Below are 13,409 nucleotides of genomic sequence, written 5' to 3' on the forward strand. Positions count from 1 at the left end.
ACGGCCTGGGTATGCAATTCACTTGATCTGCATTGTCCTTGCGAGCCGTTTGTTGGTACAGGGTGATCGTGTGGCTGTGTGCGAATTGGTCCTGACAATATTTTCGCGCATGCACACACTCACACACACAGAGAAAGTAAAAAATACAATCAGGCAGACAGGCAATCATAGTCTGGGAATTTAACCCAAAAAATTTCCCGTGCAGCTCTATAAAGTGCCCATACAGTAATGAAAGTCCTTAAAATGGATTTTATTTACAAAAGGTGTTTAAGTTCCAGGTGACGGTAACGAACAGGTGTGACTCACGTCCGGTGGATGTTACTTCACCGATCTTAAGTATGTTCGGGTGCAGCATTGTGTTGCACAACAAAGAACCCATGCAACTTCAGTAGTCACTACATCAAATAAGTCAACGATGTTTCCTCCAAATCTTTAATGTATGTACTTCTTTTGGAACCTCCAAACCAACACATCGATAATACATTTCATTTACTAACAGGTATGTCTTAATGAATTATTTACGAAGGCAACAACCAACCAACACTGAAGCGTCGATATCCTTTAATAATCATCCAGACATTTTGTACAGACAAGAGTAAAATGCAATTCAAGTGTGAACCAACAGGAGATTTGAACTGATAGAGTGGATGAGTTCTATGGGATCATACTTTAGAAACATTTTAAATAAAGAATGACACGGGTATGAACGCTGCTGCGACAATCGCTTCTGCTCGTACTCATGAAGCACGTGTACCCATACCCGAGTTAGGTAGGTAGGCAAGCAGTTCAAACCTTGTATTCATGAGCTCGGGTAGGCCTCTCCAAATCGTTTTACCAGCTGGTATTTTATAGAAGGTGTCCCCTTCCGATAACTTTATCCCACCAAAGGATCATGAAAATTTAGTTCAATGGAAGCGACCACTGGCTTTTTTTTTAGACCTAACAAGTAAAGTAGATAAACATAATGGTATAAAAATAAAATGGCAGAGAACTGTTCGATAACTACCGTTTTCACCGAATTTATAATCTAAGAGTAGCAGACCACTAAGAAATGAAACTGATCGTAATCGACATTGTGCTTTTCTGTTTTCTGTAGTCACTTGTTTCTTGACGAAAGTAAAATATTTTGTCATCTAATACTTGCTCGAGGAATATAGTTTGGTCAAACTGAATAAATTTGAATTTGCGTAGCTTCTTGGTTGCTTTTAGAACTTTTCGTTTCTCGTTTTAGATGTAAATTTTATGCCTCACCATCTGGTTCAGTAACGCATGCGCAGTGATACCCTTCCTCGAGAATTCCTGCCATGCAGGTCGGTTAGGTAACTTCATCTCTTCAGTGGCTCATGACTCGGGAGTTAGTTTATCTATCGGCCATTCCCTGCTCAAGTTAAGTCAATTTTACCCGATGTCCATGAATACAAGTCCTGGCTGTTAAGAACCACGATCAAACAAAATCTTTCTTTGCTTTTGCCTTTGTCAGCTCTCTCCACCCGCCATATCACTGAGCTTGAAAATTTCACAGACGTGGACAGCGAGAACCGAGAACACTCAGGAATCCCCCTTCTTCCCCCCGGGTAACGAAGAGGGGATGGGAGGTGTAAAACCAGATCTCGAGGCACACATCTGCTTTTTCCAAACGGAAGCCATGCGGACAGCTTACTTCCCGATTCAATTTCCTGCACGCATTAAACGAATAAACAACAGAGATTTACATCTTTTTAATCCCATCTGCCGGACAAACCCCCAGAATTTTTTTGGACTTGGGGAAGGTGGGGTGGGTGTTGAATAATTTTCTGCCGACGCCATCTGCGGGTGGTCTGAGAGGAAGCTGCGAGAGAAGCAAGAAGTGCAAAGGGGGCGAGAGGCGGGAAAGATCACTGTGAAATATTGAGGGAAGCAAAGAGACTGGGGCTGAAATGGAGGAGAAAAGCAGATGTCAATCGAGTCAATTACTGACAAGCGACTTCATCAGACAGTATTGGTGCTACCTGCTGGTCTCTTGTTCCCCCGCACAGATAGAACCCACGATTGACATCGTTATCCCACAATTAATTAACAAAAATGTATCGCAAACAAACGCATGTTTTTACCACGAACTGCTGGAAATAAAAGTTACATTTTGTAATCTTTATTTACTTGTCGTGGACAAAGCATCGCGAATCCTTGAATTAAATCGTGTTAAATTACCTGACAGCTTTAAAGGTGATGGAAAGATAGAGTGTTTTTTTTAAAAAAATTTTTGCGATAGTCCTTCCTGTAAACTTAATTAACTTAACATCTTTTTGTTCAAATGGATGTAAATCATGCACTAGGATTATTTTTAAAGAAATTTTTGCCCCGGCCACTTTACTCATATAAACATTAATTTATTTTTAAATACAAATTCAGATAAAACTTTGCTCAGTAACCTAGAGAAAGGCTCCATTATTTGACCTTTCATCAAAACGCAAAAGCCTCTCGAGATGTTTCGGGTTAGCATGTCACGTGTTCTGAATGCTTAGCAACCATGGCTTACGGTCCTACAATTGTATAAATTACAAGTTTTGGCAGTTTTAGATGGACTACTTCTTTATAACCGAGTCAGATTTTGCAGTCGATGTCATTGCAAAAGCTCTAAAATTCTGACTACTAAAAGATGTACACAGAAAAGAAAGGTGGTTTGTGTATTTAAGGTTTTGGCACTCGACAGCAAAGAGACCTGAAGCAAAGCACAAAGCATCAAATCATCATTTTTTCCTTCTTCCGACCTCTGACCAATCGTTTTTGTTGGTACTGCGACTGAACTCAGGGATGCGAGCACGTGATCCGTTGTCAGCCAGTGTATCGGGAGGACCACAGAGAAAGAGGGAATGTCAGAAAATCTTGGACAACCCTGACGGAATCATTGAACACTTCTCAGTTCAGGACTCTCACTTCGTGTTGTGTTTTAGTATGAGAAGTTAAATAGCTAAATGCTTTGCTCCAAGTGTCGAGTTCCACTATGACAAGTTCAATAGCTACAGTGCTTAGCACACGGCTCCTGCGTTGACAAGTTGAAATTTTCAACACTGGTTTCAACGCAAACAGACATCTTGACCACCAGTTAACCATACAGTTAAAGAAGAAGAAATCTAAAAAAAATTTATTGATCCTCTTTTGGGGGAAACCAAAGTTTTCCATTCTCTGATTTCTAGCTTCATCGATCTCAGACCATTTCATAACACTCGAAAAACTGGTTTGTCCCAAAGCATTTCAGGTTGATTAAAATGTTGCACATGCTCATGCCAGAAGTCAAGTTCGCAAACAGGGTTTTTAATCACCGGTTCACTATCAGATTCTGCACAGAAGTGTTTGATTACGGAGGGGTAAGAAAATGTCAGGAGGCATTATTCTTGAAATATGCAAATGTCTCAATAATAAAGTACAGAAAATAAGAAACAGAATCTATGGCAGTTTCTTTACATTCAAAACTCAATATTTACACATATTGCAATTTGATCACACAAAAAGTCTTCAGCCATTCTGTCAACAATTAGTTTTATCTGTACAAGTCTTTTACAATACAATTTTTATTGCAGTTACAGTCTCTCAAACCAACACGGATGTAAGCACGCGCGCACACAAACACACACACAACCAAAAAAAGCAATGATGCAAATATATTTTCTCGCTGGAATATTCATTTATGTTAACAACGTTTGCGTTAAATACCACTAAGAGACATTATAGAGAACTCTCTTCCCTCCCTTCCTCTCCAGTTCGCCACACTGAAATATTGAATAAAAATTCATAAAAGAGTGGGGTTGGGTGGGGTAGGAGGTGGCAATGTTACCACCGAAAACCATGCATCTGTCATACACCCACGTATTCAATTACTTTACATACTTAAACAAACACGCGCGCGCACGCACACACACAAACTGTCAATGCAATTTCTGGACTGCATAATCAATCACAGGAGGTAATAGGGGAGGGGTAGCCCCCTCCCTTTTTCAGACAAGTTCCAGCACGCGCGTCCCCAGCTGAACTCTCCGCCCTCCACCCACGTCCCAGCCCCTGCGACGTCAGCGTTCCTGGTGGGGAGTGGTTTGGTGGGGGTCAGGGGGGAGAGAGGAGACACGAACCGGCACGTGGCACGCACGGAGGGCGTCATGCTGTCGCCGCTGCTTGTCACAGAGCGTAACAAATAAAAAATAAATAAAACAAACTCTATTTAAAAAAATTGCCGACTGCACAGCAAAATGCGCCCAGTCAAGGTTCTAATCCCCTGTCAAATCCCATGAGCAGCCTATTGTCTCCTCATCATCCCGTAGTGTCAGAGATGCGGCAGTGGAGCCTCAGCTTTAGAAATCTGGGATTAGATGCACTCCGCGCCGCTAAACACTGGCTGGAGGGCTAATATTTAACTGGGAGCTAAAATATTAATGCTTTAGCTAACTTTTCCAGGCACTAGCCATCCAACCCGTGCGTAGAGGCATGGTGTACACCCAGCCCTGGACCTGAAAAATTTGTCACCCCAACCCAGCTAATCAGCTGCTTAAAATCATTGGTTTAAAATGAAATGCACTATATCACGAACTTTTTCCCCTGAAAAAAAGACTGTTCCTGTAACATCAAAAGCAAGTGAAATAAGGAGTTTGGCCAGGGCAACCTATCACTGGCAGGAGGAATAGTTTTTGCTCTGTACATATTCTGCTTCACTGCGACAATAATGTCCATAGTGTACATCGCCAAACCCGTTTGAGAAGTTTTCTGTATGATGCACAGTAAGGAACGCCAATGAAGTCCTAGGAATACTTACTGCTGGACCGTAGCAATATCTGATGTCATAGTCTAACAGGGGGCCAGCTCGTGGCCAACAGTTCTACAGCCCACCTCTTCAACTTTTATATTTCAGTTGCAATTTGTTTTGGTCCAAACAGGCAAATATTAAGATTTGATTTTGTGATGCCTAAGGGATCAGGAATATCCCGAGAAAATAAAAATGTCGACCCCAAACCCCCCATCCGACCATTATTGTGCTGCCTCCTGGCTTCATGACACAAATATTATTGAGGTCTCATTGTTTATTGTTTACTCCAGCTAAAGGCTCCTGCTGTGTGGGGCGACAGACTTTATTCTGCTTCACACGAGTAGCCTCACAAATAAATGTTTCCGTCTTCAGGTATACAGACATCCTTCACCTCTCCCACGTGTTGAGCATATTCAGCGGCTAGTGAGGGAGGACTGTCACCTTGACTCATCCCTCACATCAGCCTCATCAATCATGTTGAACGTGCAAGTGTTTATGATTCGAGCAAACGCGCGTGGCCACAACATATTATTATGTGATGTCTTTTTTTTTAAGATCACGTGGGCGCTGCTCTCTTAAAGAATTTGAAGGGTGTGTGGAAGGGGAAGGGTGGTTACGCTTGGAGGAAAAATTTCGTCTCGCTTCCGGACGAAGAACGTTCACTGTCTGTGCACCTGTTCACCTTTCCACTGCAAGGCGGCAAAGTCTTCTTACACACGCAGTCACAATGATGGTGATGGTGGAAATAGGGCAGTCCCCCGCTGCTGATTCCTCCACAACCTCCACCTCCTCCTCCTCCGTTACCACCACCACTACCACCACTCCCATTTCCACTACTACCACTACCACCACTGCTTGCTACCCCATTGACGGCGAGTCCCACCCCGCCGCCGCCGCCCTGCTTGAGACCATGGCCGAGGGTGGGCAGATGCTCGTGGTAGTGGTGGTAGCTGTCGTAGTGACCGTTGCGGCGGCGCAGGAGGTACATGGCGAAGATGATGAGGCCAGCAGCACGCACACACCGGCCACCGGCACGGCGATGTAGATGGGGTTGATGACGCCGCCGGAACGAGGGCTGGTCCTCTGGGTGCCGGAGTCCAGCCCGTCCTGCTGCCCGCTTTGACACTTCACTGGCGTCGGAGGCTGGTTGCCAATGACAACTGGAGAATCCGGGTTCGGTGTGTCGGATTCCTCTTCTGATAAAAAAAATAATAATGAGGGATTAAAACTTATGTCATTAAATATTCCATATATTATAATAATAAAAATGAGGAAAACTGTCAGTCTATTTTTACATAGGGGTAATGCTACACACAAATAAATTTTATTGAAAAACATTGACCCCTGTGCAAAATTATATTATATGATTGAGTTCAGGACTTAAGAGCTAAATCTCAAAATCTGAACGAGCAACTTCAACGCTAGGTTTGAGCATGGACGACTATGGATGTGCCTAATTAAAATTAAAATTAAAATATGCTCCAGCTGTCACATTGGCTGTGACTTGGTTATGTAATGACGGCCGTCCATGAAGTTTTTTTTTTAACCGAGTAGTCTCTCCCATAAAAAAAAAATAAATAAACGAAACAGAATCGACAAAACCACTTTCACAGTCCTTTCTGTTTGTGTTTTTGGTAGAAGAAAGTATTGTCCTGTTTGAATCCACCTCAACAGTCTCTTGCTGTGGCGACTTTCTCAAGCTCGGTTTCCACATGTTTCTAAAGAAGTCAGAACAATGTCTTGCCTGTATAATACGAAGAATGGTAATGTATGAGTGTGGAGGTATAGTGGGGAGGGGAGGAGAAGAATCCTCATGATTCATGCTTTGACTTCGTAAGTGTTACCAGATGCCATAATAACTCTGGAGTTCAGACGCTCCAGGAGCCCAGTCATCTGGCCCACGGGGTTAGTCCCTACAAACACTTCAAGCCTCTTGAGATCAAAAGCGGCGGGAAGGCAGGAACACGACAGCTCTCGCGCTGAAAACATTTGGCCGTGAGAGCGCGAGACTGATGACGAAGACAATAAACGTTACTGTCACAAATGCATGCAGCAGAATGATACGTCGCACACCCACTTTCCTTCTTCTCAACCCCCGAAGTCTCTAGCCCTCTACCCCCACAACTTTTCCTATCCCTCAACTCCCACCCCACCCAAACACTCAAACTATCCGCAACGGTTTTACTGTCGTCGCGCTGCAGAGGCGTTTATTGCCAAAACTGCACTCCACTGACCAGAGAGGGGAGGTCCCCCATCTCACCCCCTTCTCCGATGGCAAATATAATTACTGACATATTGTGATAATAAACTGTGACAGGTCGTCGTTAAGCTCGGGGGACGGTATCCAGGAAACGAGTGCGGCGCCGGCATCAAAGGTGGGCTTGCCAGAGAAGATGGGCCCGGGCTGGCTTTGATCCTCAATCCGAGGGGTCGCCGTCTGACACGCCCCACAAACTCTCCTCCACTGCGCTCTGCAACCCCTTCAATCCCCCGAAATCCCACCCCACCCACCCGCATGGCGCAATGATTCTTACGTAGATTATGCAGGAGCCCATGGTATGATGGTAGGGAAGAGAGGGCGTCGGGAAGGCATATGCATTGAATATATTTCGTTCTGCACACAGGAATGAAGCTAAATAAACAGTTTATTTAAGGGGTTTATTGGGAAACCAATGTGAGACATGTCTGGTCAGTAAACAAAAACAAAACAACAGGAAGTGACAGTCCCAGTCTGCCTCACTGTGCAACCCCACGCTCACACGTCATATCTATTGACGTCATCGTCGCGCTCACGTCACCTTTTTTTTGCGTCAGCGACCGTCGCTTTATGTCATCGTCGTGCTCACGTCACGTTTTTTTGCGTCAGCGACCGTCACTTTACGTCATCATTTTCTCCCTTGCACGCACCTGCGTCCGGCGCGGTGGGAAAGGTGGGCACGACGTCGCGGTTGCAGAAGTCGCGGTCGCTGCAGCAGAAGAGCGACGGCCAGTCGTAGATGTGGCCCTTGGACGGTTTCCGGTTCTCGCACAGCAGCGACGAGCTTTCATCGATGCAGCCTCGCTCCAGCTTGCCCATGTAGAACTGCGAGTAGCACGCGTGAGCCCCCAGGCAGTGCGGCCGGTCCTCGGCGCGACATTCCTCCGTGCTGCAGTCGCATTTTATGGCCCCTGCAAAAACACAACAAAACCAAGATGGTCAAGTTCTTATTTCCCAAATCCAAAAGAATCAAGATAAAAAAGATGGGAGTTTAATTTTTTTTTTTTTTACTCTGCTGGAGCAGGCAGAAGTTAAAGAAAAATTCTCGCTCGCCCACTGAACAATGTGCATAATATATATTATACACACACAATGTTAAGTAAGATACGGACTACAGCTCTGAAAGAAAATATTTCATCGCTTCCATGCTAGAAAAGTCAAAAACAACAATCCCACGAATATGCATGTAAATGAAAAAATATTATTAAAGCAATATTCCAATGGTCTGATATATACAATTTTCTGTTACCTAGATTTTTCTAATTTTTTAATTATTTATTATTTAATTATTTTAATTTATAAAACTAAGTTTTTCAAACAGCGTCGGCTTTATAGACAAAGAGATATCTAGCGGAAGAAGAGTAGAAGAGAGAGAGATGTTGATCTGTTTAACTTTCAAAAGATCTGTGGATCAAATAATTTCTTTTCCTTCCTTGAATCAACTGTCATGTGATGTCAGCGTGTCATGTTAATGGATGGGCTTAAATATTTACACCGAGATTGCCTGACTACTCGCAATCCACAAGATAAACGAGATTCGATAAGTCTTTCCCCCTCATGCTCCAATACGAAGACACTTGAATAAAAACGAGCTTTTAGGCAAAAGAGGAAACATGCACGTAAATGCGTAAACAAGTACACTAGCCACATCTACTGACGCATTTTGGGTAGTAAATATATGTAAACAAAGCGTTGAACATCACAAACACGCGCTGATCATGTGTGTTTATGTTGCGTTTATCCTGCACACACATGTAAACATGCGTGAAGACAAGTAAACACGAAGTATCTTGAATAAATTACACTTTGGGGCAGTGGCAGGTCGGCCTCGGCAATGAGAGCATCATGATGAGTTCTCGCCTCCCGACAAGAGCCGGAGGAGAGAGCATGTCACCAAGGTTTACTGCTGGACGCACCACCCGGATGGTGCCCGCACTATTTTTTTCCAAGACTGGGCTGGTGAAAATGGAAGTCCTCCTTGCAGAAATGATCGAATTGTATGCGACGTGCACATGAATCTTAACTAGCCATGTGCACTTGTGTGGCTGGCATTAACCCTTCTCACGCCAAAGGAAGAACGAAAAGGGGAAGAAAAAAAAAACACCACCAAAACGATGGAATGGTGTGAGAGGGTTTAGCCGATTTACTGAGTCTTGTTTAAATCAAAGTCTGATAGTCTTATGGAAATCACACGTCTTGATCGTACGGCTAGAAATATTGTTTTCTAGTCACTTCTCCTTCCTCGCTCTCACCGCCCCCAACCCTCCCAACACACACACTCTCGACCTCTAGCATCCTTGCGTTTAAAGAATGGCGGAGGCCACAGATTTTTCGGCAAATCAATTGGTTTTCTGTGTAAACATCCCACGAGAGAGGTTTTTCCTTCGCTAGCCGTTGTGATGCTTCCACGAAATCAATAAGCCTTGTTCCTCCCCCTCCTCCTTTCACAGCGAACACGCAGACCACCACACCCTCCATACCACCCGATCCAGCAATAGTCTTCTGTAATAAGACAGTCGACTCGGACAGGTCATGCCAGTCACATGGCTCCTATAAAGTTACATATATGAATCCAAGATAAATACTTGCTGCTGTATTGATTGACTTAACCACTTCTCACGCATAAAGAAGAAAAGAAATCTTCATAATTATGATCAGCGATAAGCATTTATTTTAACTGATTTTTTTATTTAAAAAAAAATTGATTAAAATAATTGTTCTGAAGCTTTTGAACAGTGAACGTGTTCCTGTGAGAATAAACCAGGTTGTCACTCTTTAAAAGCATTAATTAAGGTTACTTAACTATTTCTGAGTGAATCGAAAGGTCACTCAGCTGCTGGGAAAAGTTTATTACAACAGCAACACAGTGTTCGTGCTGACAGTAGGAGTTATCATCAATGACAATAGCAGCAGTATGTTTAAAAATCATTATGTAAAAAAATATATACTGACATGTGCCATAAAAAACTGTTTTCGCTTGAGTCAGTATTTACATGAACCGACATGCTGCCACTCCAAGAATGTAAGAGCGAGCAATCAAGCAGACAAGATGGAGAGAGTAAAGAACACATCTTTTCAACGAAAAAAAAGCAAGCAAAATTAAAACTAAACAAAACAGCAAATCTGAACAATTATATATTTAAATTCTGGATGGCATCGGCTAGCTTGTCTAGTCTCTCTCCATTTGTCTGCATTTCTTGTGAGTTTACCTATTCTTCCGATGAGTAACGCCCTTCAAGCGCTCACACAAATTCCTTTGAACCTCTCTGTCTGCAAAAATGTCAGAGCAGACGATATAGTGGAAAGGGGGGATGACGATCAGATCTTGATCAGAAAAAGCTAGGTACATTTCCAGGGGAGGTTTCTCCTCCTGCCCGCTCCGTCATCTAGGATTAGATGGCGCTGCTAATCCTCCGTTTGGGAGTCTGCTGCGCAGCTCATCTTGTAGAAAAACAAACACACGGTCTGTAGCCCGCCATACGATCGGCCAGGCCCGGGCCCAGCTTTACTAACCTGAGATCAAATCTTAATGGCAGCCCGGTAAATATTATTAAAGTCCCGGTGCTCTTCCCTCACTCGCGCGCTGTCAGCAGGTCAAACACGTGTTCCCTCCTCCTCCTCCCTCTCCTCACAAAAAAAAAATTTTGGGTTCAGCAGGAAATGGGTGGAAATGGCTTTCCTTTTGATTTGCGAGATCACAATGTTTGTTCTCCTGACTCGCTTTTTCATGTAAATTATGCAAAGATCAATCACGCATTATGTGAATAAACACTTGCTCTAAGCAACACTTAATGGAAGACCCAGGGTGGATTTTTTTCCTCCCCTTCTTTTCATGCTAGTTCCATTTTCGCTTCCACGACCCGCTCATTCGCACTGATTTAGCCTCTCGCCATGCCACCGCAGTTGCTCTCTCATCTCCTGCTTTTATGGGGTGGGTTGGGGGTAGGGGCTGTTCAAACAGCGGTCTTCGTGACGCTTCTTCACGTTCCTCCATCCTTCTGCCCGGGCACTCACTGCACAGCCACTACTGCCCCGCTGCCCTCCGACATACTGCCTGGCAGCACTTCTAATCTGTGATGGGTTTGTTTTTATTCGGGTGAAGGGAAGTGCTTCCACCTAGAGGCGATTTTGCATTATGAACAGAGGGAGGTGGGTGGGAGAAACCGGAGTAACCTGAAAAAAAAAACCCAACAGCCCGCCTAACGAACATGTGTCACATATAAAGAGCGTCCCGAGACGGGTATGAACTCGAAGCCTCTCACTGCAATGATGACAAACGAGTGTTGTGACCGTTACACTGCCGCTCAACAAATCCCCCGACATCCTTAGCACCGTCATCCCTTATCCCAATTTCGTTATCATCACCGTCTTTAAACAAAGGCATTTATTACAGAGTTGTTAACTACATGTTAGTTTGAGCAAAGATGACCATCACAAGCAGGAGAGCAAGCTTCTGGTTCTGCCGTGGATGTCGCCTGTTATTTAACTCTTATCGTAGATGTTGTCTCCAAACCGCTCCAGCAATCCCGCGACAAGCCGCCACCCTGGTGACAGCCTGAATAAAACCCAGACAGCACCCTGGAGGCTGGAATCGATTCCAGACGACCTCCATGGTGCAACGGTGCAGCCAAGTCCTGGAAACCTCTAGCTGATGATTTTTGTAACCTTTTCAGCGATGAGCAGCTCCAGCACGTGGAACATCAAAGAACTGGCTGCCACACTTGTGGACGACTTTCTTTAACCAGTAATGATGTTTCAAAATGCAAATAATGAATATTTAATTTGCTACTGCGTTTAAGTTCATAAATTTTACCGCAGCTCCCCGGTGATACCTTTGATATGCCGCAAGAGCTCTCTCTCTCTCACACACACAAAGAGTGAGATTTTTCTAGCAATGAAGTTTCCCCAACATAATCAATGCCTGAGAATATTCGCGGTTTGTGAAAAGTTCCTTTCTGAAAACACGAAACTGTGAACCCCACCCCACACCACCAAGTCCCCCACGCTTCCCCTCCCTCAGTTTCAGATAGCATCACACTTCTTTTTTTTTTTTTTATCGACACTCGATCTGCTGCACTACCTGACCTCTGAAAAGTGAAGGACTCGCGAAGGAAGGGGGCGATGTAGTGCAGGTGCATCAGTTGTGCAAGAAACCTAACCCCGAGTTTAGCCAAAGAGTACACAAATGAAATGAAGAACAAAAGGCGGGAAGAGAGCAGGGCGCCTCAAGTGGCCCAGCGGCTCACGTTGATCAAGATGAGGGAATTGCTGTCCTGGGGAGAGGTCTCCACTTGTTGTTCTGGTGAAAGAATAACGGTAAACAGCAACGACGCTTCAGGCGGCGCAACACCGTCTCCCGTCACTTCTCCAATCACCTAATCCAAACACAGCCATCGCTTCTTCTCTTCCCAGTTCCTATAAAGGGCTTTCGTGACCCCGTGACCGCGAATAGTCAACGATGTTGAGGTGAAGGCAGCCGTTGAAAATCTTGAAGACAGTTTCCGGTTGTCCTCCTTGCTTTGTAGGTTGATTCTCGGCCTTTAAAATACGTTCCAGTTCTTCACGATGACTTATTGGGAAAATTTTGATAGAATTATGGCAGAATTTTCTGCTGGAAAGTCTATAGGTCATTAAGCAAGAGTCAAGGATCTGGAAGAAGTTTTGCTAGATGAAAGTTAGGGCAATATTCACTATTATTATTGTGTCCTTAAGGCTACCTGGTCCTACTGTTGTGGCAGTTTCAACATGCAACGGCGCAAGAAAGTGAATGCAAAATATCACACAATACGAGAAAGATTACATAGTACTGTGAACGATGTTCATATGAAAATATTATCTGACTCAACAAGGAAAAAGATATTATCACAACTGTCTACCAGCCCTGAGGTAACTTAAAATTGTTGAGATGAATTACCCTCATTTCAATAGTTCATGGAAATTCTTTGATCAGTTCATTGGCCAGAAATCCAGCAAATTTTAATAATTGTTCATGAATAATGAGGATAAATGACTCAATAAGACTACAGAGGTAAGGCAGTGGATCCTGCCAACTACAATAAGTTAACAAGTTATAATTATAGATGGCAATATATTCATAAACAATTATTGTAACGATTAACAGCGTTAAGTTTTGTTGGCTTCTGAACAAGATTTGGAGATTATTTCTAGTCTGATTAGGGCCAGGGGTAAAAAAAGAAATGATACCCAGGCAGAACAATAAACACATAAAAGTGTTTGTGCAAATGGCAGCGCTATTTTACTGATCTGGAGACGAAGAAGACTGCAACAATTCCATAATTAAGACATCAACCAGGAATTACAACGTACCTCAAGATGGTCGTCAAACGCATGTCATCAGACAGAGAGAGAGAAAGAAAAAAA

At 43.7% G+C, this 13,409-nt stretch overlaps 1 protein-coding gene across 1 annotated transcript in view; it reads right to left on the minus strand.

Annotated features, from left to right (window-relative positions):
• Positions 1–1,749: 1,749 nt before the first annotated feature.
• LOC112564403 overlaps positions 1,750–13,409 on the minus strand; it is a 34,939-nt gene continuing 23,279 nt past the window's right edge. The window contains 3 exon segments of the mRNA XM_025239188.1: positions 1,750–5,776; positions 5,779–5,967; positions 7,679–7,939. Of these exon segments, the coding sequence (XP_025094973.1) occupies positions 5,385–5,776; positions 5,779–5,967; positions 7,679–7,939 (842 nt within the window). The 3' untranslated portion in view covers positions 1,750–5,384.

This window comes from Pomacea canaliculata, linkage group LG5 (assembly GCF_003073045.1).
Source record: "Pomacea canaliculata isolate SZHN2017 linkage group LG5, ASM307304v1, whole genome shotgun sequence".
NCBI classification, from domain to species: Eukaryota; Metazoa; Mollusca; class Gastropoda; order Architaenioglossa; family Ampullariidae; genus Pomacea; species Pomacea canaliculata.